General features: G+C 38.5%; 6 protein-coding genes across 7 annotated transcripts; 4 read left to right on the top strand and 2 right to left on the bottom strand.

Moving 5' to 3' along the window:
• Positions 1-268: 268 nt before the first annotated feature.
• F54F11.1 (SGNH_hydro domain-containing protein) lies at positions 269-3,224 on the bottom strand. Its single transcript, NM_064440.3, has 6 exons — positions 3,024-3,224; positions 2,582-2,734; positions 1,985-2,215; positions 1,786-1,914; positions 1,172-1,326; positions 269-443 (listed from the first exon to the last, which is right to left on the bottom strand). Exons 1-6 carry the CDS (start codon positions 3,093-3,095, stop codon positions 338-340), a joined length of 846 nt encoding a protein of 281 aa, NP_496841.1. The 5' UTR covers positions 3,096-3,224; the 3' UTR covers positions 269-337.
• Positions 3,225-3,365: 141 nt separating this feature from the next.
• F45H10.5 (uncharacterized protein) lies at positions 3,366-5,300 on the bottom strand. Its single transcript, NM_001444164.1, has 3 exons — positions 5,173-5,300; positions 4,515-4,751; positions 3,366-3,539 (listed from the first exon to the last, which is right to left on the bottom strand). Exons 1-2 carry the CDS (start codon positions 5,279-5,281, stop codon positions 4,576-4,578), a joined length of 285 nt encoding a protein of 94 aa, NP_001431030.1. The 5' UTR covers positions 5,282-5,300; the 3' UTR covers positions 3,366-3,539; positions 4,515-4,575.
• A 5,976-nt stretch (positions 5,301-11,276) lies between these two features.
• drr-1 (MARVEL domain-containing protein) lies at positions 11,277-12,131 on the top strand. The gene is made up of 4 exons (NM_064439.7): positions 11,277-11,465; positions 11,518-11,607; positions 11,662-11,868; positions 11,915-12,131. Exons 1-4 carry the CDS (start codon positions 11,385-11,387, stop codon positions 12,059-12,061), a joined length of 525 nt encoding a protein of 174 aa, NP_496840.1. The 5' UTR covers positions 11,277-11,384; the 3' UTR covers positions 12,062-12,131.
• Positions 12,132-12,576: 445 nt separating this feature from the next.
• ndua-7 (NADH dehydrogenase [ubiquinone] 1 alpha subcomplex subunit 7) lies at positions 12,577-13,985 on the top strand. The gene is made up of 3 exons (NM_064438.5): positions 12,577-12,656; positions 12,726-12,915; positions 13,683-13,985. Exons 1-3 carry the CDS (start codon positions 12,584-12,586, stop codon positions 13,924-13,926), a joined length of 507 nt encoding a protein of 168 aa, NP_496839.1. The 5' UTR covers positions 12,577-12,583; the 3' UTR covers positions 13,927-13,985.
• Positions 13,986-14,128: 143 nt separating this feature from the next.
• On the top strand, positions 14,129-15,289 carry F45H10.2 (Cytochrome b-c1 complex subunit 8). Its single transcript, NM_064437.7, has 2 exons — positions 14,129-14,314; positions 15,101-15,289. The coding sequence occupies exons 1-2, from the start codon at positions 14,135-14,137 to the stop codon at positions 15,191-15,193; spliced, it is 273 nt and encodes a 90-aa protein (NP_496838.1). The 5' UTR covers positions 14,129-14,134; the 3' UTR covers positions 15,194-15,289.
• A 101-nt stretch (positions 15,290-15,390) lies between these two features.
• Positions 15,391-19,934, top strand: alh-7 (Succinate-semialdehyde dehydrogenase, mitochondrial; the record flags this gene model as incomplete). 2 transcript variants are annotated; one of them, NM_001267464.3, is made up of 4 exons in its annotated part: positions 15,391-15,579; positions 16,733-17,413; positions 18,999-19,193; positions 19,244-19,934. In NM_001267464.3, the coding sequence occupies 4 exons, from the start codon at positions 15,403-15,405 to the stop codon at positions 19,670-19,672; spliced, it is 1,482 nt and encodes a 493-aa protein (NP_001254393.1). In that variant the 3' UTR covers positions 19,673-19,934. The 2 variants fall into 2 exon arrangements, with proteins under 2 accessions (NP_001254393.1, NP_001367295.1); NM_001381642.1 differs by lacking the exons at positions 15,391-15,579; positions 16,733-17,413 and having other exon boundaries at positions 19,005-19,193; positions 19,244-19,920.
• Positions 19,935-20,401: the final 467 nt, after the last annotated feature.

Genomic DNA, 20,401 nt, shown 5'->3' with positions numbered 1-20,401 from the left:
CTATATTTTAATAGTTAGCAGTTTTTAGATAACTTGAATATCCGTGGAGTTACGTGTATTTGAAGTTTTCAAAGAGAAATTGAGTTGAGAGTATCATTCTCGACATCTGTGTCAAACGGCTGTAACTCTTCTGAGAGAACACATATCAAAAAATATTTAACTAACAAAGTGTTTAACAGAAAATTTTCTATATTTTACTAGCTAGTAACTTTTGGATAACTTATACCTCCGCAGAGTTACAGACGTTTAAAGATTACTGGGTGATTACTGGGTTTTCCAACATGTCTTTATTTTAAGAAATATACAGAAAACTGGTGTAATAGTCAATATCAATAGTCTAGAATTGTTGAAGATTTCGAACGATTTCCTTTGCAATGTGGTAGTGGACAATTGTCGACGGATTCCAGAGGTCATGGTAGGCATATTTGTAGATTGCTTGGGGACTGAAAAGAAAAAAAATTGGAATTGTCCACGTGGAGTACACAGCAAGTTTATCAACGGAGCACGATTTTTTTCGCAAATTTTTAATTTTGAAATTTTAAATTTTCGCTAATTTTTTCTGTTTTTCAAGAAAAGTGTTCGATATTTTTTGAGCGAAAATTTTTTGAAACAGAAACAGACGCAAATGCGATCTACTGAAAAACTCACTGTGTACTCCTCGTGGACAAGTTTAGGTTCAAAATTCACATTTTTCTGCTTTTTCCTACTAATTTTCCCCCGACCGCAACTATAAATTTACATTTTTAATCTTTTCACATCATTAATATATTGTTATCAAAATTTTAGACTAATGTGATAAGTAAATAGAAACCTCCAAAAGGGGTTCAGAATGTTTGTATAGTGACAAATCGGGGGTGAAAGTGCTGAAATGTGGAAAATTTTGGATTGTAACTGCTTTTTAGACGATGACTTTTATAAAGTAGTTCCGTCTTAGGGAAGTTTTGAAAAAAAAAATTTGATAAAAATGTTAGGGTTAAAGTGTCAAAAAGACTCGGACCAATCAGCGAAGGGCAGGGGGCGTGGCTAGTGTCGCTCATTGGCCGGCGGACTTATTATTTTAATCTCATTTAAATTAATGTGATAAATGTTGAAATAAAAAAATAAAATACTTTCGAAGTAGGTAAAGGTAGGCAGGTAGGCCTGCCCCCTCTCAATTTTTGTGTGTACTCACATGAGATCCGGTGAATGATGAGTAAATGGTTCGGTAGTGTTCAATGATTGCATAGCTGCCAACGCGACTGTATTAATATCGATTAATCGGACACGAAGAAATGGGTTGAGGCGACGGGTGCCCAGGTCACTGTCCAGGACGATGTGGTGGAGTTGCTGGAAAAAAGTACAAGGTACCCGGGGTCTCGCCACGACAAATTTTTGTTGCATTCAAAGAGGTGTGCGCCTTTAAATTGATTTTTTTCTTTAAATTTTTTTTTACGGCGCGTGGCGTGTCGCTTTGCGGCTTGGTATTCATAGTAAAACTAAATGTATTGCATGACTTTCCCACGCGTTGTCCGGCAGGCGATTGTCAATGGAGCGCGAAAAATGTAATGAGAAAGACCAGAAGCCCATGTATAGTTTTTGTCACGATTTGTTTAAAACTGAATGTTTTTATCGGAAAACTATGACACGAGGTGTCAGAGTGTCCCATTTCGGTTTGATCTACAAAAAATGCGCGGCTTTAAAAGGAGACTTCTCAATTTCTCTCACATGGTTTTTTCTTGTAGATCAATATTTAATGGGACCGTCTGACGTGCTATGAAAAATTTCGCGAAAAAAAAATTCTCCTACCCGATTAGTCTCGGCGATCAAATGTCCCAGCCGTTCTTGAAGGATGTCTGAATCTTCAGCTGCCTGCACACCTGGACTATTGGAAACATCCAGAAGCGATAAAATAACCAAGGTTCCAGTTGACATCGTCTGAAAAACATTATTTTTCCGTTTTTTTTTTTAATATTTTTTAGTCTGAATTCTGTAAATTCACGCTTACCTGGGTAATATTCTGGATAGTTTGCTGAATATTCTCCACAACCTCCGTGGAATTTGTATCGCCGCCGAAAAAATCAATAGTTCCGCCGGTTTGCAGAATAACCAAGGGATCATCGGAAAGAAATTTGTTATTCGACAAAAATTGATTTATTTGCCATTGGATTCCAGAAAATGAATCGAAGTAGAAGTTCCCGGGTCCTGATTTGGCGCCGCTGTACGCGTAGTTGACGTACTGAATATCAAAAATTCGAAAAATGTGTTATATCTTAAAAAGTAGTGGATCAAAGTTAAAATTATCAACTGACAAAATATTCTTCGTAAAATTTCCTATATTTTCTCAGTTTATAACTTTTCGCTAGCTGCTACCTCCGAGGAGTTACAGGCGTTTGAAGTTTACTGGAGGAGAGGCAGAAGGGTGAGGGGAGACGGCGAGGCTGTCTGCGTCTCCCCCTCCGCCACACTCTTTACTCGCTGCAATTTTCAAACGCTTGTAACTCCGCGGAGCCCGCAGCTATCAAAATTTTGTCAACTAACAAAATATTGCAAATTTTGAGTTGAACATTTTGTGAGTTGAAATTTTTTGAAATCTTCAACTTACCCTATCACATTCAAGCATCGCATTCACATACTCGGGCCAAACTTTTCCATTACAATTTCTCAGGAAGCCATGACTTTCTCCCTCGGCTTCAACTCCATCATCCGACAGGCTGTCACCAAAAACTATAAGCCGACCGCATCGGAAGTCTCTAGGCTGAAAATTGTAGAACACATGCCTGCCTACGTGCCTACACTGTATCTGCCTGCTTACCTGCTTACTTACGGGCCTATTTTATACCTGCCTACCTACATCCTACCTGTTTAAATGCTTACCTTATACCTGCCTATCTGCATGCCTACTATTATACATGCCTGCCTTTGCGACACTCTTGTACTTTTCTGCTACCTGCCTATCTTAAATCTGCCTGCCTTCCTACCTGCCTATAACCTATCAGGCAGGCATTTCAGTCCCAAACTTGATATTACACAAAAAAACAACTCACCCTATGAAGAATTCTGGCTTCAAAATTCGCAAAAATTGTGAAAAATATTAAGAAAAGAAGTAAATTGCTCATAATTGTACAGTAATGTGCATGTGACACTGGTCAGTGTATTGAAATGGGTCAGTTATTGAGGGAAGACACAAGCAGGTGTGCAAATTATCCATTGTTTGTCTATTTTTAGAATTTGTAGGAAGAGCCCGTCGGTGGGCTCTTTATTTGGAGCCGCAGAGGACGGGGAGGGATAGAAACTATGTGCATTCGCGCTCCACTGAACTCTAGAAATTTTCTGATCGCTGTTTGGGCATTCCGCGTCACTTGAACCATAATAAATAATTTATAAAATGTTCATTTTCAGGAATCACGAAAAATTCGAATGAGTGAAATGGGGAAGAGATCAAATATTCACAGACAAGACCAAAAATAAGAAGAAAAATTCGAAATAAAAATCCCATAAATTATACCAGTTTCAGAACCGAAGAGCACACGTCACAGTGTAGTTGTTGACCAGGAGTTGAACTGCAAAAAATGGTCAATGATTTTCAGAGATTTGGGGTGAAATAGGAAAGAAAGTTAGTGCGGCGGCTAGTGGTGAATACTCATTTTCGAATTTGGAGCCAGCGAGATGTCGACGGCTGCAATACAAACTCTAAAAAGCGCCGGCTGCTAAAGTAATCTACAAGCTTTGACTGCACTAGAAACCTGCAGGGTGTCGGCTGCTTAAGCAACCTGTAAAGTGTCATCTGCTTATGCAACCTGTAAGGTGTCGGCTGCTTAAGCAACCTGCAAGATGTCGGTTGCTTGAACAACCATCAAGGTGTCCGCTGCTTAAGCAACCCGCAAGGTATCGGCTGCTCAAGAAACCTTCAAGGTGTCGGCTGCTTAAGCAACCTGCAAGATGTCGGCTGCTTGAACAACCATCAAGGTGTCCGCTGCTTAAGAAACCTGCAAGATGTCGGCTGCTTGAACAACCATCAAGGTGTCGGCTGCTTAAGCGACCAGCAAGGTGTCGGCTGCTTGAGCAACCATCAAGGTGTCCGCTGCTTAAGCAACCCGCAAGGTATCGGCTGCTCAAGAAACCTTCAAGGTGTCGGCTGCTTAAGCAACCTGCAAGATGTCGGCTGCTTGAACAACCATCAAGGTGTCCGCTGCTTAAGAAACCTGCAAGATGTCGGCTGCTTGAACAACCATCAAGGTGTCGGCTGCTTAAGCGACCAGCAAGGTGTCGGCTGCTTGAGCAACCTGCAAGGTGTCGGCTGCTCAAGAAACCCGCAAAATGTCGGCTTTTTAAACAACCTGCAAAATGTCGGCTGCTTAAGCAAACTGCAAAATGTCGGCTGCTTGAGCGACCCGCAAGGCGTCGGCTGCTATATAGCTCTCCTAGAATTTCACCGACCCGCGAAATGTCGGCTGCTTACCAAGAAAATGAGTATTCACCCTTTCAAAAAGCCCATCAAAAAGCGCGCTTGCAAAATTCATACACACACTACAGACAGAGGGGTTGCTAGTATAGAAGGAAGAAGTAGAAGAAGAAGAAGAAGCAATATTTCGATCTCTACACAAATAGCACTTGAGCCGGCGAGTCGTTGCTCTCCTCCTCCTGCTCTTCTGATTTGATGGACATTCGAATTCGAGCTTCTCCATTGCGTCGACTCAACCGCCGCAGGGTGTGATAGGTACGGTAGACGAACGCCGGTTCGTGGGGCGCCGGGTCGAAATAGCAGAAGGCTACTGTAAGAAAACATGGGTTAACTTTGTTGAGATGAGTTAGCAGCCGACATTTCACTGGTTCCCTAGGGTCCCGTAAAATGTCGGCTGCTTTGAATAAGGTCGAGATTTGCTGGAACAATCGTCTATCGGCTGCCAAAGTAAAGCAGCCGACATCTTGCAGGCCTATGGAACGTCGGCCGCTTAGATTCGCCTAATGGTTAGCAGCCGACGCTTCACAGGTCTCACAGCAGCCGAAATCTTTTAGGACCCGTGCAGTGTCGGCTGCTTTATAATTTTCTTGCAGCCGACATTTCACGGGTTCCTCAATCAACTTTCCTCTAAATTGAGCTAGAAAAACGTTGTAAAAAACCAAAATGCGTTAAATTTTCCGCTCTATATTTTTACACATTCACTTTTCCAATATCTTTATGACACAACTCACTTATGACGACAATCACGTTGAGCACAAAGGCGGCGAACACAAAGAAAAGAGCAGTGTCGATTGGAGATGAAGCTTGCAGAAATGTCCCACTATTTGTTATGTCGGACATCGGCTGAGAATTAGAGCTTCTGCAAAGGAAAATATTTTGCAGAATATTAAGGATTAGCAAAAAAAGTATAAATAAATATAAGTGCAAATAAATTAGATTTGAACTTTTATTTTCGAGGGAGATTAACTTTTAAAGTCATTTTCGCCGACCTATTTTTGTTCGGCTGGAAAAAAAAACTTCCGGGAAGGAATAGGAGATTTAGAGAGAGAAAATAATTATATTTTTATGTCAGAATTTTTTTTAAATTTTGCAACAAAAAAAATAAAATGCAAATTTCCTACCGAAATGTCTAAAAGTTTTTTCTCAATTAAAAAACCTGTATAGGGCAAAGTATATGATGAAGCAGCCGACATCTTGCGTCCTGTATAATGCTGACCGCTTAAGTTAGCTTACTGGTTAGCAGCCGACGATTCACAAGTCTAACAGCAACCGACATCTTACAGGACCCGTGTTATGTCGGCTGCCCTATCTCTCATTCAAATTGAGCTAGAAACATTTATATATGAAAGGAAAAATAATAAAAAAATTCATAGAAAAAAATAATGAAACAAAATTTTACGAGCCTATTGTTTCCTGGAAACACATGTCTTTTTTATGAATATTAATGTCTATAAAATTGAATAAATAATGAGGGAAGTTGGAAATTAACTTTTTTTGTGAAAAAAAATGGAAACAAAAGCTGAGCAGCCGACAATTTTTAGGCCCTGTAATAAGTTTTGCGGGACCTGTGAAACGTCGGCCGCTTCAAAAATCAGCCGACACCTTTCTAGTTTACAGCCGACACTTCGCAGGCCTCCAGAATGGCCCAAAATTTTTCCAGACAAAAAAACTGGGCCACTCAAAAACTGGGCACTAGAAAAAAAAGTGAATGGAAAAAAGTTGGAGGCCAAGTGTATCAAAGCTTTTTTTTCGGAATTGGAGGGAGGCGGAAATCTAAACGGGGAGGAAAAAAAGCAGAGAAGCGGTGTGTGGGGGAAGATGGAAAAAGAAAACACCCCACGCCCAGCTTCACCAAAATCTTTTCTTCTATTTTCCCGCCGTATATTCATTCTTTCATGTTATTTGTCAAGCAGTGGGGCAGTGTGCCTCAATTATGAGCTCTCTCTGGAGCTCTGGAGAGCAGCAGGAACAGCTGTTTTCTTAAGAGGTTTCAAATTGAGTGATTGACATTGGTAAGATGGTTGATGGATGAGTGATTGGAGGAGGGAGAAGCTGAACTATGGGATATCAAGGATTAAGGAGGGTTTTTTGCCACGTGGCCTAGAAAAATCAAAAACTCGGCCATCAATTTTTTTTGCGAACATATAGCTAGTTATGAAATCCTTATGGTTTTGCAACGTTAGCCGAGAAAAGAAAAAAACTCGGCCATCAATTTTTTGAAAATACAGTCCAGCACGGTACGATTGTGGCCGAGAAAAATAAATCCCGGCCACCAAAAAACTGGGTTTGACTACGTGGCCGAGAAAGGGAAAACTCGGTCACCAATTTTTGTCACAGTCACAAAAAAAATTCGGCCACGCTGCAAATACCACCCAGGTTGGTGGGTTTGACTACGTGGCCTAAAAAGTAAAAAACTCGGCCACCAATTTTTTAAAAATACAGTTCAGTACGGTTTGTTTCACTACGTAGCCGAGAAAGGGAAAACTCGGTCGCCAATTTTTGTTACAGCCACGAAAATTCAGCCACTCTGCAAATACCATTCAGTACTCTGGGCTTGACTTCTTTGACTCCGTGGCATAGAAAAGCCAAAAACTCGGCCACCAATTTTTTGGCAGACCCGCGAATTGTTTTGTCTATATTTTTTTTGTAAATTAAAAATTTTCCAACAGAAAAATTGCAAAAAAAGTGAATTTTCTTGTTTTTCCAAGTTTTTTTTCGATTAATTAATTTTTGTTTTCAGAATTTTTTCTAGAAAACTTCCGGTTTTGAGAACAGAATAACAAAAAAATTAGAGACAGGTAATATGTTCTTTGAATTGGAACTAATGCGAACGGATTAAGGATAGGGGAAAATAGTCGGTTTTTTCTATGTGGTGTAGAAATAGAGAAAACTCGGCCACCAACTTTTTTTTCTCGGCCACCTCGCTATTAACCTCCTGAGAGCAGCTGAAAGGTTGGGGATTTCGAATTTTTAATTTAAAAACAAATTTAAAATTCGTAAAACCATAAATGAACCAAGTGGTCACGAGAATGAAAACTCGGTCACCAATTATTTTCTCGGCCACTTGGCAGGCGTAGCTGGCCTTGAAGGCTGAAAACGTTAAAATTTTGAAAAAAGAGTACTTTTTCAAGTTGAATGCTCTGAGTGCATTCCGAAAAAAAAAACGAAAAAATTCGAAATGCATAACACATTTGGTGCGAACTCTTTCTCTTTTTTCAATTACTTCCGAATAAAAAGCTAATCTCTATTTCTTTTTTTTAAGGTTTAGAGCTTGAAAAAACCCAAAAAATAGCGATTTTTAAGGAAAAAACTGGGAAAAAGAGTGAATGAAAGGGGAAGAAGCCTATTATTTTTTTGCGATTTTTTTCCAGGTGAGCAACTTTTTCTTTCTTTTATTTTTGTTACACATCACATGGAAAAAGCCATGGGAAAAAAGTTGGAAAATAGAGTTTTTTGGAGTCTGGGGGAAATAATTATATGGCTAGTAGTGAAACAGGGGTTTCAGAAAAAAATGTTTTTGGAAAATTTGAATAGAAAATTTGAATTTTTTTAAAGCAATATCATTACTTACAGGGAAGCCCGTAAAATTTTTGTAATTTTTCAGAAAAATTTTTTAAAGGTTTTTTTGGATATAGATGTGAAAATTGACTGAATTTTAGAAAAAACTACGTTTTTATTAAATTTTTAAGCCATTTTTTTAAATTTTGGTTACGTGGCTGAGAACGAGAAACCTAGGTCACGCGATGAATACCGTACAGTACACTGGGTTTACTATTTGACCTAGAAAAGTGAAAAACTCGGCCACCAATTTTTGTCACAGCCACAAAAAATTCAGCCGCGCTGCAAATACCACCCAGTACGCTGGGTTTGACTGCGTGGCCTAGAAAAGTCAAAAACTCGGCCACCAATTTTTTGAAAATACGGTTCAGTACGGTACATTTTATCAAGTGGACGAGAAAAAAGAAAACTCGGCCACCAATTTTTGCCACAGCCACAAAAAAATTCGGTCACTCTGCAAGTACCGCCCCGTACGCTGGGTTTGACTGCGTGGCCTAGAAAAGTCAAAAACTCGGCCACCAATTTTTTATTCCAGCCTTAATTGATTTTTTTCATTTAAAAAATTTTTTTAATCAAAAAATTAAGATTTCAAATACTTTTTCTCAAAAAAAATTTGAAATCTCTGCAAATTAATATTTCTAAATTCAAAATCGAAAAAAAGTTGAAAGCTCAACATCTGAAAACTTTCCAGAACAATTTTCCCGCCATGTGTGACCAGAAAAAACATAAAACACGAAAATAAACGTAATTTAATTAAGCGTGACGTCATGAACACGTTCAGAAGTTGAATGCTCAAAGGAGCCGGGTCTAGACGTAAAAGAAAATTGAAAAGTTCAGTTCAAGTTCAAAATAACAGAAAAAAATGCTTTATTTATCGAATGTCATATGAAAGTTGCTCTTTTGAGAGCAACTGAGCCAAAAAATTGAGATGAACTTGTGTCTAGTTTGAGCAAAAATTAGTTTGCATGTTTTGGAAAAAAAAAGTTGAAAAATTGAGAGAAAATTCATAATTTCTTCGATTTCTTAGCTCCCAATAGTTGCGTGGCCGCGGAAAATTGTTGGTAGCCGAGTTTTTTTCTAGGCCACGTAGTAAAATAAACCGTTCTTAACTGCATTTTCAAAAATTGATGGCTGAGTATTTGACTCTTCTAGGCCACGTAGTCAAATCCAGCGTGGCCGAATTTTTTTTGGCCGAGTTTTGGACTTTTCTAGGTCATATAGTCAAACCCAGTGTACTGGACGGGATTCATAGCGTGGCCTAGGTTTCTTTTTCTCGGCCACGTAACCAAAATTAAAAATGGCAAAAACTTGTGGCCGATTTTTCTTTTTTTTTCGGTCACTTGGTGAAACGGACCGTACTAAACTGTATTTTCAAAAATTGGTGGCCGAGTTTTTCCCATTTTCAAGGCCAAGTTGCAAAATGTTTTCTCTAATTCCGTATTCTAATTTTCTAACTATTTACAGAAGGGAATTTTCGTCCCAGGCCGCAAAAGAAAAATTGGTGGCCGAGTTTTTCCCATTTTCTAGGCCACGTTAAGAAATTCACAAAAAAATTTGCGTAATTGTGCGTAAACATGGTGCATTGCGAATAAAGTTTGAGACATGGCCGCGGAAAAAATTGTTGGCCGAGTTTTTTTGTTTATAGATTTGTAGCTTTTTAAGGTCACTAAAAGCAGGATTAGTTTTTTTTAAACAGTTCTGAGAAGCCAATTTTTAAAAATTGCACTGTGGCCGTGTTTTCGTATTTTCGCGGCCACGATCAGAAAACTCGGCCACCGATTTTTCCTATTTTTTTTTTACGGCCACATAGCAAAAAACCGCCCAATGCGTATAAAACACAATAAAAAAGGTAAAATTTTGCATTTTTAAGTGAAAAAATGCTAACTAAGAAAAAATTTTAAAAAAATTTTTTCGAAAATTAAAAAAAAATTTTTTTTTTTCGCAACGTTATTATTTTTAAATATAATTTATTTAAACATTTACACCAGGAAAACATGAAAAAGAGAGAAACATTTGGGAAAAATGGGAATTTTTGACTCAATGAGAGCCAAGTGATAAGAGGAAGTTGATGATGATTGAAAAGGAAAGGGATATATTTTGAAAAAGAGAAATGAGCACACACGTGCTGAGCCATCACTCTAATGGAGCACCATGAACACTTTCAGATGGGAAAAAAAACGTGTGAGAATAAGTTAAGCCACCTCTGTTTTGCTTCTGCTCTGCAGTCAACTACTCAAATTACTGTGACGTCGTCTCGCTAATTAGTTGATTATCGTCGTCTTCTTCCTCCTTTTTTGCAGAAATCTCAGTCTTTGTGAGAAATTTGGTTAAAGTTTGGAAAAAAATTTCTGAAAAAAAAATTTTTTTGAAAATTTTTTAAAGAAATTTTTTTTCCGCCAATTTTATTTTTTTACAAATAATTTTTTAATGAGTTCTTGCTCACTGAGATTAACAGAAAAAATGTTTTTACCACAAAAAATTGAAATTTTTTTTTTCAAAATTCCAAAAAAAAATAAACATTTTTTTAGCTCAGCCAATTTTTTTTTCGATTTTTTAGAAATTTAAAATTTACAAAAAAAATCTGCAATTGTACAAAAAAATCCGGAAATTTGGGAAAAATCAGTAAAATCAGGAAAAAAGTCTGTAAAATTTGGAAAAAAATCTTAAAAATTTACAGAAAATCTGGAAAATTTCCAAAAAAAAATTTGGAAAATTTGGAAAAAAAATCTGTAAAATTTCGAAAAAAAATGTGTAAAATTTGGAAAAAAATCTGTAAAATCAGGAAAAAAATCTGTAAAATTTGGAAAAAATCTGTAAAATTTGGAAAAAAATCTGTAAAATTTGGAAAAAAAATCTTAAAAATTTACAGAAAATCTGGAAAATTTCCAAAAAAAAATTTGGAAAATTTGGAAAAAAATCTGCAAAATTTCGAAAAAAATCTGTAAATTTCGAAAAAAAAATCTGCAAAATTTCGAAAAAAAATCAGTAAAATTTGTAAACAAATCTGTAAAACTTCGAAAAAAATCTGTAAAATTAAAAAAAAATCACATATCACTTTAAAAAAAACCTAAATTTAAAAAAATTCAATAAAAAGTCCGCAGCAACAAAAGTTTTAAACTACAGTACTCTTTTTAAAGACGCACACACCTTTTCGCATCTAACAAAAATTTGTCGTGTCGAGACCCCGGGAACCGTATTTCTATCACCAATAATACACTACAAACTACACAATAACCCCCAAATCATGTGAACTATAATGTTTACTGATAAGATACGTGTGTGAGCACAACAACAGACAGAATCACTGTGCACGTATTATTACAGTTTTAATCGATAAAATTTCGAATTCGCTGAATTTTTTTTGCAACACAAAATTTAAAAAAAAATGCAAACTCTTGGAAACATATTCGAAAATGAGGATAACGTTTTTCTCAAACTTCCACACTATTTTAAGCCATTGCAAGCGGTATGTTTATTGATTTTTTTAATTTCCCGATGCACCATGTTCAATTTTTCAGATTAACGCTGTAATTCTGGCGGTTTGCATTGGATCGACGGCTTCCGGGGATAATGGGATTCTTTGGTTTACTCTAATTGTTCAATTAATTGTTAGTTTATCCTTTTATTAAATTTTTACCCCCATCAACCCCCTGAATTTCCAGATTTCCGCGGCGGCAACGGTAATCTTCGCCCTGCGGATTCAGGATGAGCTCATGGAGAGTATTTCGAATGGAAGCATCGCGTGGAATGTCGTGGAGCTCGTGTATTCCTTTATTTTGGCGGTCCTCTCCGTGATTTCCGTCTGGCTTTCGTTTTCGTTCGCGAATCGGTCGCTTTTCGGCACTTCTGCGGGATATATTGCTGCTGGGGTGGGTTTTAAGGGGGATTTTTAGGCAATATATATGTTAATTTCAGGTTTTCTTCATCGTACAAACAATTTTCTACGCTGTCCCATGTACTGTAATCTATCGTGAGGTACAGACAACTTCGGATACCGAACGTCAGAATATTGTGATCGAACCAGCACATCCATTCCGTTCTAATGCTTATCAAGACTTGTGATTTTGTAGATTTATTCATTTTTCTTTTTTGCTTATTTTCACAATAAATTATTCTTTTATTGACTCTAAAAAGCCCGACTTTCAACTATAAAATCATGTTTATTTATATAAATTAATTACCATAGGCACATTGCCCGTAAAATGTGATGCATTGTGTGCAAACACCGTGACGCGCAAATGCACCAACTGACGACCGGTCATTTATTTATTTACTTTTTAATCGCTTTCTTTTCAGATTTTATCGATTTTCCGTGATTTTTTATGGATAATTTTGTTGAAAAATCAGTTAAGCTTGTTATTAGAGTTATTTTAAGTCGAAAATCCAGATCCGAATCGATTTGAGCAAAATTTGGCTGAGAAATGCTATTTTGAAGAAAAATGGTTTTTTTTCTTCTAAATTGCTAGTTTTCTCCAGTTTTTTTCTTGGAAAAATCGAGAAAAGCTCGTTTTGTTTATAATATATATTTATTCTAAGCCAAGCTTCCCAATTTGTTTATAAAAATATAAATTTTCCAGACCGACAATGAGCGGTCGCAAAATTGCGGCGGCCACTGTTCAAAATCGCACCCAGACGCCATTCTGGAACTGGCTTAAGCGTAAGTTTTTCTTTTTCCGTTTTTTGCGCTCCAATATTAACAAATTAATGAAAATTTAGAAATTTCCAGAAAAGCTGTTGGCTTCCGACCGACTCCCCATCACCCCGCCACCAGGAATCGCCGGCCCGGACGGAAAAGCAGTCTACCAGAACCCTCTCCGCTTCCCAAACACCCAATCCGCTCGTCCTTGCTCCGCAGAGCTCCCGGCTCTTCCAGGAGGTGTTCATCACAAGCTCGCTGATAATTATTACTTGACAAGGTTCAAAAAATTCCACCCTGTGGGGAAATTGCTTTAAATCACGCCTTTGGTACCACAATGACCGAATATCATGATAAAAAAATTTAAAAGTTTTTTCTAGATTTTATATGATTTTTTGAAAATTGAAAAATTCTCAGTTTTCACCCCTAATTTCTATTTGAATTTCCGCCAATTGAACTCGTTCGTTGGAGCGCGCTTGCATTATTTTCGTTAATTTTTTAAAATTTATTTTCATTATTTCACTGATTTTCTCTATTTTTTTGGGGTTTTAATCGGAAAATGAAAGAAATAAGCAAGAAAATTCACAGTCCTTATTAAAAAGTAGCCGAAAATGCCTATTATGCGATCCGACGACGACGAGCCTGAAATTAGTATTAATCAGAGTTTTAGCCATTTTCAGTTACTTCTTAATAAAAATTTTGCATTTTTCTTGTTTATTTCTTTCATTTTCCGATTAAAAACCTTCAAAAAATAAAGAAAATCAGTGAAATAATGAAAATAAATTTTAAAAAATTAACGAAAATAATGCAAGCGCGCTCCAACGAACGAGTTCAATTGGCGGAAATTCAAATAGGAATTAGGGGGGAAAACTGAGATTTTTTCAATTTTCAAAAAATCATATAAAATCCAGAAAAATTTTTAAAATTTTTTTATCATGATATTCGGTCATTGTGGCCCCATAGGCATGTTTTAAAGCAATTTCCCCACAGGGAGTAGTCCATTAAAAATTTAAATTCTCTCAAAAAATCATCAAATTTTTTTTGCAGAGACGGCCGCCGAAACGTCGATGCTCCGAAAGTGCTCTACTCGTCTGGCGAGTTTGTTGGAGGAGAAAAAGCACAGCCAGCGCAAGTGAATCAAGGAGTCGCCACAAACTTCGGATTGACAGCTCCAACCCCTGGTTTTGGAGCCGAATGGAGCCGATCCAAGCAGAATGAGCTGGCCAGCCAGCAGAAGAACACCGAATTCGAGTATTTGCAGCGTTTCGACAAGTTCACGAAGAGCGCCTAAGCGTTTTTTTTTTGTAAATTAATTTTAGTGGTTCAGAATGTGACAGAAATGAAGCTTTTTTCTCGCGGTTTTTAGGGGTTTCCCTGCATTTTTTCCCTTTTTCCTGGTTTTTGTAGCCTTGAAATATCGATTTTCTTTGTTATTTTACCATTTTTATTATTCTAATTTATCAATTAAATTTTCCAAATACTTCCACTTCCAGACAACAATGAGACCGACCGTCGTTTCAATGGGCAAACACTTTGGAAATCTCGGCAAGATGTACGGAGAGCACCGCTTCGCGCTTGCTCCAAACGAGCAAAAGGCCTACAAGGGATTCTTCGATCAGGCCTTTGTTAAGACCTTCAAGACCTACGTCTGGGATCAGTGGTATTACTACATTCCACAGGTAGCCTTGGAAAATTGGAGAGAAAAAAAATTCCGGTTTTCAATGATTTTTAAGCTGAATTTCGTGATTTTTAGCGAAAAAAATCAGAAATTTTGTGAATTTGAGCACCGTTTCACACAAAAAAACCGGTCTTGCAAGCCTGCGGCACAGTTTAATGAGTGTCGATTTACGAGGGGTTTTGTACTACACGTGGACAAGTTGGAATTTGTTTTTTCCACCTGGATTTGAAGTTTTTGCTAGTTTTTTTGCAGTTAACATTCGAAATGGGCCCGGAAAATCGAAAAATTGCATTATTTTAACTAATTTTTTTTATTTTTATAGAGAAAAACAGGTACTTTCCGTCAAAAAATAAGAAAAACCGCCCTTTTTCAAAATAACAATACTGGTTTCCAGCAGATTTACACAATAAAGCGAAAAGCTCACTTTTTTTGTGTAAATCTGCTGGAAACTAGTATTGTTATTTTAAAAGAAACCGGTTTTCCAATTTTTCAACAAAAAAAAACTTGAAATTTCTGCCATTTTTCTTATTTTTAGACGAAAATTAGCTGTTTTTCTCTATAAAAATTTGACAAAATTAGATAAAATATTGCAATTTTTCGTTATTTTCAACAAAAAATTGTTTTTTTTTTTTTCGATTTTCCGGGCCCATTTCGAATGTTAAATGCTAATAAATACACACTTTTGCACCACGTGTAGTACAAAATCCTCCGTAAATCGACAGGGCTCTCAAGGCTTGCAAAACCTCTTTTTCAGGCCGAAAAAGCCCGTTAATCTCTAATTTTCCAGACCATCGGAGCCTACTTGCTCTACGACTGGGCCAAGAAGACGAACGTCGCCGCCAACCGAAAGAATCCAGCCGACTTTGCCAACGATCAATAATAAGCCGCCGGATATCTAATTCTCTCGATTTCTGTAGTCTCCTTCTTCATTTTTTTGTGTCGCTGATTGTCGTTTCTAGTGAATTTTAAATTTAAATCGATTTTTTTTTGTAAAAAAAGAGGCAATTGATCCTCCCGATATGTTTTTTTTTACTTTTTTTAACTGAAAAATTGCAATTTCCAATTTTTTTTGTTCAGCCGAGCGCAATAATGAATCGGCTTTCCCAATTCAAACGGAGCTACTCGTTGCTCCCACAAGGAGCTCAAGCGTATATTGGCGGAAAATGGACGGCTTCTGAGACGGGGAACTCGTTTGATGTGCTCAATCCGTTTAATAATGAAGTTGTCGATAGAGCTACGAATTGTACTGTTAAGGATGCGGAGAAGGTTGGGGAAAATGGGGGAAAAAAACTGAAATTTCTGCATTTTTTCGTTAATTTTTACAAAAAAAATGCTCCTCTTTTTCCTGAAAAATTGGGAAATTTGAGCCAAAAATGCGTGATTTTGCTCAAAAATACGGTATTTACTGGGTCTCGAAACGACTTTTTTAAAATTAAATGCGAAAAGGTGTGCGCCTTTAAAGAGTACTGTAGCTTAAAAGTTCCGTGTTTGCGGAATATTTATCGATTTTTCATGTTTTTCAATGAAAATATATTTATTTATTGAAAAATATTAAAACAAAATTCTAAAAAAAACATGATTTTTCGAGAAATCGATAAAAGTTTCGCAGAAATAAAAATTCAAAACTACAGTACTCTTTAAAGGCGCACACACTTTCGAATTTAACAAAAAGTTGTCGCGTCGAGACCTGGAACCACAATTTTTGGGAAAATGGGGAAAACTGAAATTTCTGCCTTTTTTCATTAATTTTTATGAAAAAAAAATTGATTTTTTCTGGAAAATTTGGGAAATTTTAGTCAAAAAATGACTAGTTTCGCAAAATTTTGCTCAAAAATACGGTACCGGCGGGTCTCGACGCGGCATTTTTTGTTAAATGCAACAGGATAAAGGGGGGATGCGCCTTTAAAGAGTACTGTAGCTCCAAACTATTGGAATTTTTATGAAAAATTGAAATAAAACTGAAAAAAATTGATGAAAATTCCCAAGCTACAGTACTCTTTAAAGGCGCACTCCTTTTCGCATTTAACAAAAATACAAAAATTGTCGTGTCGAGACTCCTGCCACCGTATTTTTGGAGTAAAATTTAGCGAATTTAGGATTTTTTGACAAAAATTACCCCCAATTTTTCAGTCAAAAATTAACGTAAAAATGGAGAAATTTCAGTTTTTTCGTTAAAATTTACAAAAAAAAAATGCAGGCATCACGTGGTGTCAGAGTGTCTCTCATTTCGGCTTGATCTACGTAGATCTACAAAAAATGCGGTTCTCAACTGATTTCGCATGGCTAAGAACGTGCTGACGTCACATTTTTTGGGCAACAAAAAATTCCCGCATTTTTTGTAGATCAAACCGTGATGGTGACGCATCTGAATTTTTCAAAAATTCAAAAATTGATGACCGACATTTTTCTCACTTTCCAGGCCGTCCACTCAGCGCTAGAAGGCTTCGACAAATGGGCCCACACCTATTCAGCGAAGCAACGAGGCGCAATTCTTCACAAATGGTTCGAAATCCTTGTCCAACGTGAAACCGAGCTAGCCACCCTTCTCACAAAAGAGCAAGGCAAACCGCTGGCCGAGGCTCGCGGCGAAATCCAATACTCGGCCGCCTACTTCGACTGGTACGCCGGAGAGGCTCGTCGTGTCTACGGACAAGTCGTTCCGTCGGCCGTCGTAAATCGTCTCCATCTACACACCCGTGAGCCGATCGGAGTTGTAGCTCTCATCGCGCCATGGAACTTCCCGACTGCAATGATTGCTCGGAAAGCGGCGGCGGCGCTTTCTGTCGGGTGCTCGGCAGTCGTGAAGCCATCTGGAGATACGCCGCTTTCAGCGTTGGCTCTTGCTCAGACTGCTGAAGAAGCTGGGATTCCGGCCGGCGTGTTCAATGTGATCACTGCAGATCACTCGAATACTGCCGAGATTTCCAAGTACCTTTGCGAGTCTACAGATGTGTCGGCGATCAGCTTCACTGGAAGTACCCCCGTTGGAAAGTTGCTTCTCGCACAGTCAGCGTCGACTGTGAAGAGAGTTTGTCTGGAGCTCGGTGGAAATGCTCCGCTGATCGTTTTCGATGATGCTGATCTTGATGTCGCTGTGAATGTTAGTGTTACACAAAAGGAGTCAGAGTCAGAAAGTCCCATTTCGCTTTGATCTACAAAAAATGCGGGAGAAGATCTTCTCGAGACGCGCAGACATCTGATCTGATTTCGCAGCGTGCTGACGTCATAAATTTTATGGGAAAAAAATTCCCGCATTTTTGTAGATCAAACTGCGCAGTGAGACAGCCTGACACCACGTGGCGTGTTACAGTATTACGTCTGGGTCTCGCCACGCGAACACTGAGATACAGTGAGATACAGTAACTGAGCCTCAACGTGGCGAGACCCAAATTGGCTCTTTGTTGCACAATGCCCAGGGGTGGGCGGCAAACGATTTTTTCCGGCAAAGGCAAATTGCCGGGATTGAAAATTTCTGGCAAATCGGCATATTACCGGAAATTTTCAATTTTCCGGCATATCGGCAAATTGCCGGAATTGAATATCTCTTGCAAATCGCCAAATTGCCGGAATTGAAAACTTCTGGCAAATCGGCAAATTGTCGGGAATTTTCAATTCTCCGGCAAATGGGAAAATTGCCGGAATTGATAATTTCTGGCAAATCGGCAAATTGCCGGGATTGAAAATTTCTGGCAAATCGGCATATTACCGGAAATTTTCAATTTTCCGGCAAATCGCCAAATTGCCGGAATTGAAAATTTCAGGCGAATCGGCAAATTGCCGGAATTGAAAATTTCTGGCAAATCGGCAAATTGTCGGGAATTTTCAATTCTCCGGCAAATGGGCAAATTGCCGGAATTGATAATTTCTGGCAATTCGGCACATTGCCGGAATTGAATATCTCTTGCAAATCACCAAATTGCCGGAATTGAAAATTTCTGGCAATTCGGCACATTGCCGGAATTGAAAACTTCTGGCAAATCGGCAAATTGTCGGGAATTTTCAATTCTCCGGCAAATGGGCAAATTGCCGGAATTGATAATTTCTGGCAAATCGGCATATTGCGGAGTTGAATATTTGTGGCAAACCGGTATATTGCCGGAATTGAAAATTTCAGGCGAATCGGCAAATTGCCGGAATTGAACATTTCTGGCAAAGCGGCGATTGCCAAAATTGAAAATTTTTGGCAAATCGGCAAATTGCCGGAAGTTTCAGTTTCCTGGAAAATCGCCATATTGCCGGAATTGAAAATTTCTGGCAAATTTGCGTATTGCCGGAAATTTTTTAATTTTCCGGCAAATCGGCAAACCGGCAATTTGCCGAAAAAAAATTTGCCTAACTGGAACTGCCGCCCACCCCTGGTGTAGCCTCTAACCGTAGTGTAGGTTTACGAGGAATTTTTAGTTCTTCTCGAGGAGTACACAAACTGCGTAAATCGACACATGGCCGTGTCAGAGCTTCAGCCGCTTTCCACGTGGTGCCACAGGCTGTCTCATCATCACGGTTTGATCTACAAAAAATGCGGGGATTTTTTTTATCCAAAACAATGTGACGTCAGCGCACGTTCTTAGCCATGCGAAATCAGTTGAGAACCGCATTTTTTGTAGATCTACGTAGATCAAGCTGGGACACTCTGACACCACGTGGCTTTCCCCCGGCCTTTCTTCCTAATCTGCCAAATCTCCTAGGGAACCATGGCTACGAAATTCCGTTGCTCCGGCCAAACGTGCGTCTCTGCCAATCGAATCTACGTCCATGAAAAGATCCATGATCAGTACATATCCAAACTAGCGGCTGCCATGAAGGAGAAGCTTGTTCTCGGTGATGGACTGAACCCGAAAACCACACAAGGACCTCTGGTAAATCAGAAGGCTGTTGATAAGGTTTTGTCAAATTTTCACTCTCCAACCTAAATGTAAAATACGATTTTCAGTGCGAACTCCTGCTCTCCGACGCGCTGGGCAAAGGATCCGAGCTGATCTGTGGCGGAAAGCGAGGCGAGCATGGAACATCGTACGAGCCGACGCTCATCACAAACGTCCAGTCGAACACCAACATCGCGCACACCGAGATCTTCGGCCCCATCGCGTCGGTTCAAAAGTTCCGCGACGAGCAAGAAGTGCTCGAGGCGGCCAACAACTGTCGTGTTGGACTAGCTGGATACGTGTTCGGAAGAGATCAATCCAGGCTTCAACGAGTCGCAAGGAAACTCGAAGTCGGGATGGTTGGAGTCAATGAGGGCCTGATCAGCTGTGCGGAGGCTGCGTTCGGAGGAGTCAAAGAGTCAGGGATCGGACGTGAAGGTGGAGCTCAGGGGATCGACGAGTTCACCAATTGGAAGTATATCTGTACTCAGTATTAATTTCTGCTGTTTTTTTTAGCTGCCGTGTAGCAGCTATTCCATGTATCTATCACTTGCCAATTTTTTTCTTTTTCCACTGCAACTTTTTCCTCACGAGGGACGAGGAAAAGTGGTTTCTAGGCCATGGCCGAAGGGCCGACAAGTTTCAGCGGCCATTTATCTTGCTTTGTTGTTTTCCGCCTGTTTTCTTTTGTTTTTCACAGCTTTTTCCCGTTTTTTCTTATTAAAACTGATAAATAAATACTTTTTGCAGATGCTAAAACGATTTCCAAGTAAAAAAATTATGTATTCAGTGGGCAAGCAGCGGTGAAAGTGGGCAATGTAAAATGATGGATTACGGGAATACAAAACCTAAACTTTTTCTGAAACATGATACATATGCTGCTTAGATGCTGAAATTGCCTGATTTTCATAACGAGACCGCTGAAAAAGTTTTGAGGTTTTCAAAATTCAACTTTTTGTGCGATAATCTCGACTTTTTCACCAAAAAAGTTGAATTTTGGAAACCTCAAAACTTTTTCAGCGGTCTCGTTATGAAAATCAGGTAGTCTCAACATTTAAGCAGCATATGTATCATGTTTCAGAAAAAGTTTAGGTTTTGTATTCCCGTAATCCATCATATTGCATTGACCACTTTCACCGCTGTTTGCCCACTGAATACATGATTTTTTTACTTGGAAAATGTTTTAGCAACTGCAAAAAATATTTATTCATCAGTTTTATTAAGAA

The sequence above is a fragment of the Caenorhabditis elegans genome, chromosome II, assembly GCF_000002985.6.
Source record: "Caenorhabditis elegans chromosome II".
Taxonomy (NCBI): domain Eukaryota; kingdom Metazoa; phylum Nematoda; class Chromadorea; order Rhabditida; family Rhabditidae; genus Caenorhabditis; species Caenorhabditis elegans.
The sequence above is the reverse complement of the archived record's forward strand: the minus strand, read 5'-3'. Positions and strand labels throughout refer to the sequence as shown.

Coding starts and splice junctions, on each gene's coding strand:
- F54F11.1 (NM_064440.3), bottom strand. CDS start 3,095: ATGAGCAATTTACTTCTTTTCTTAATATTTTTCACAATTTTTGCGAAT. Junction 2,735..3,023: donor AAGCCAGAATTCTTCATAGG/GTGAGTTGTTTT, acceptor TACAATTTTCAG/CCTAGAGACTTCCGATGCGG. Junction 2,216..2,581: donor CGATGCTTGAATGTGATAGG/GTAAGTTGAAGA, acceptor TTTGATATTCAG/TACGTCAACTACGCGTACAG.
- F45H10.5 (NM_001444164.1), bottom strand. CDS start 5,281: ATGTCCGACATAACAAATAGTGGGACATTTCTGCAAGCTTCATCTCCA. Junction 4,752..5,172: donor CAACGTGATTGTCGTCATAA/GTGAGTTGTGTC, acceptor GTTTTCTTACAG/TAGCCTTCTGCTATTTCGAC.
- drr-1 (NM_064439.7), top strand. CDS start 11,385: ATGCAAACTCTTGGAAACATATTCGAAAATGAGGATAACGTTTTTCTC. Junction 11,466..11,517: donor ATTTTAAGCCATTGCAAGCG/GTATGTTTATTG, acceptor TCAATTTTTCAG/ATTAACGCTGTAATTCTGGC. Junction 11,869..11,914: donor CGGGATATATTGCTGCTGGG/GTGGGTTTTAAG, acceptor TGTTAATTTCAG/GTTTTCTTCATCGTACAAAC.
- ndua-7 (NM_064438.5), top strand. CDS start 12,584: ATGAGCGGTCGCAAAATTGCGGCGGCCACTGTTCAAAATCGCACCCAG. Junction 12,657..12,725: donor ATTCTGGAACTGGCTTAAGC/GTAAGTTTTTCT, acceptor AGAAATTTCCAG/AAAAGCTGTTGGCTTCCGAC. Junction 12,916..13,682: donor GATAATTATTACTTGACAAG/GTTCAAAAAATT, acceptor TTTTTTTTGCAG/AGACGGCCGCCGAAACGTCG.
- F45H10.2 (NM_064437.7), top strand. CDS start 14,135: ATGAGACCGACCGTCGTTTCAATGGGCAAACACTTTGGAAATCTCGGC. Junction 14,315..15,100: donor GGTATTACTACATTCCACAG/GTAGCCTTGGAA, acceptor CTAATTTTCCAG/ACCATCGGAGCCTACTTGCT.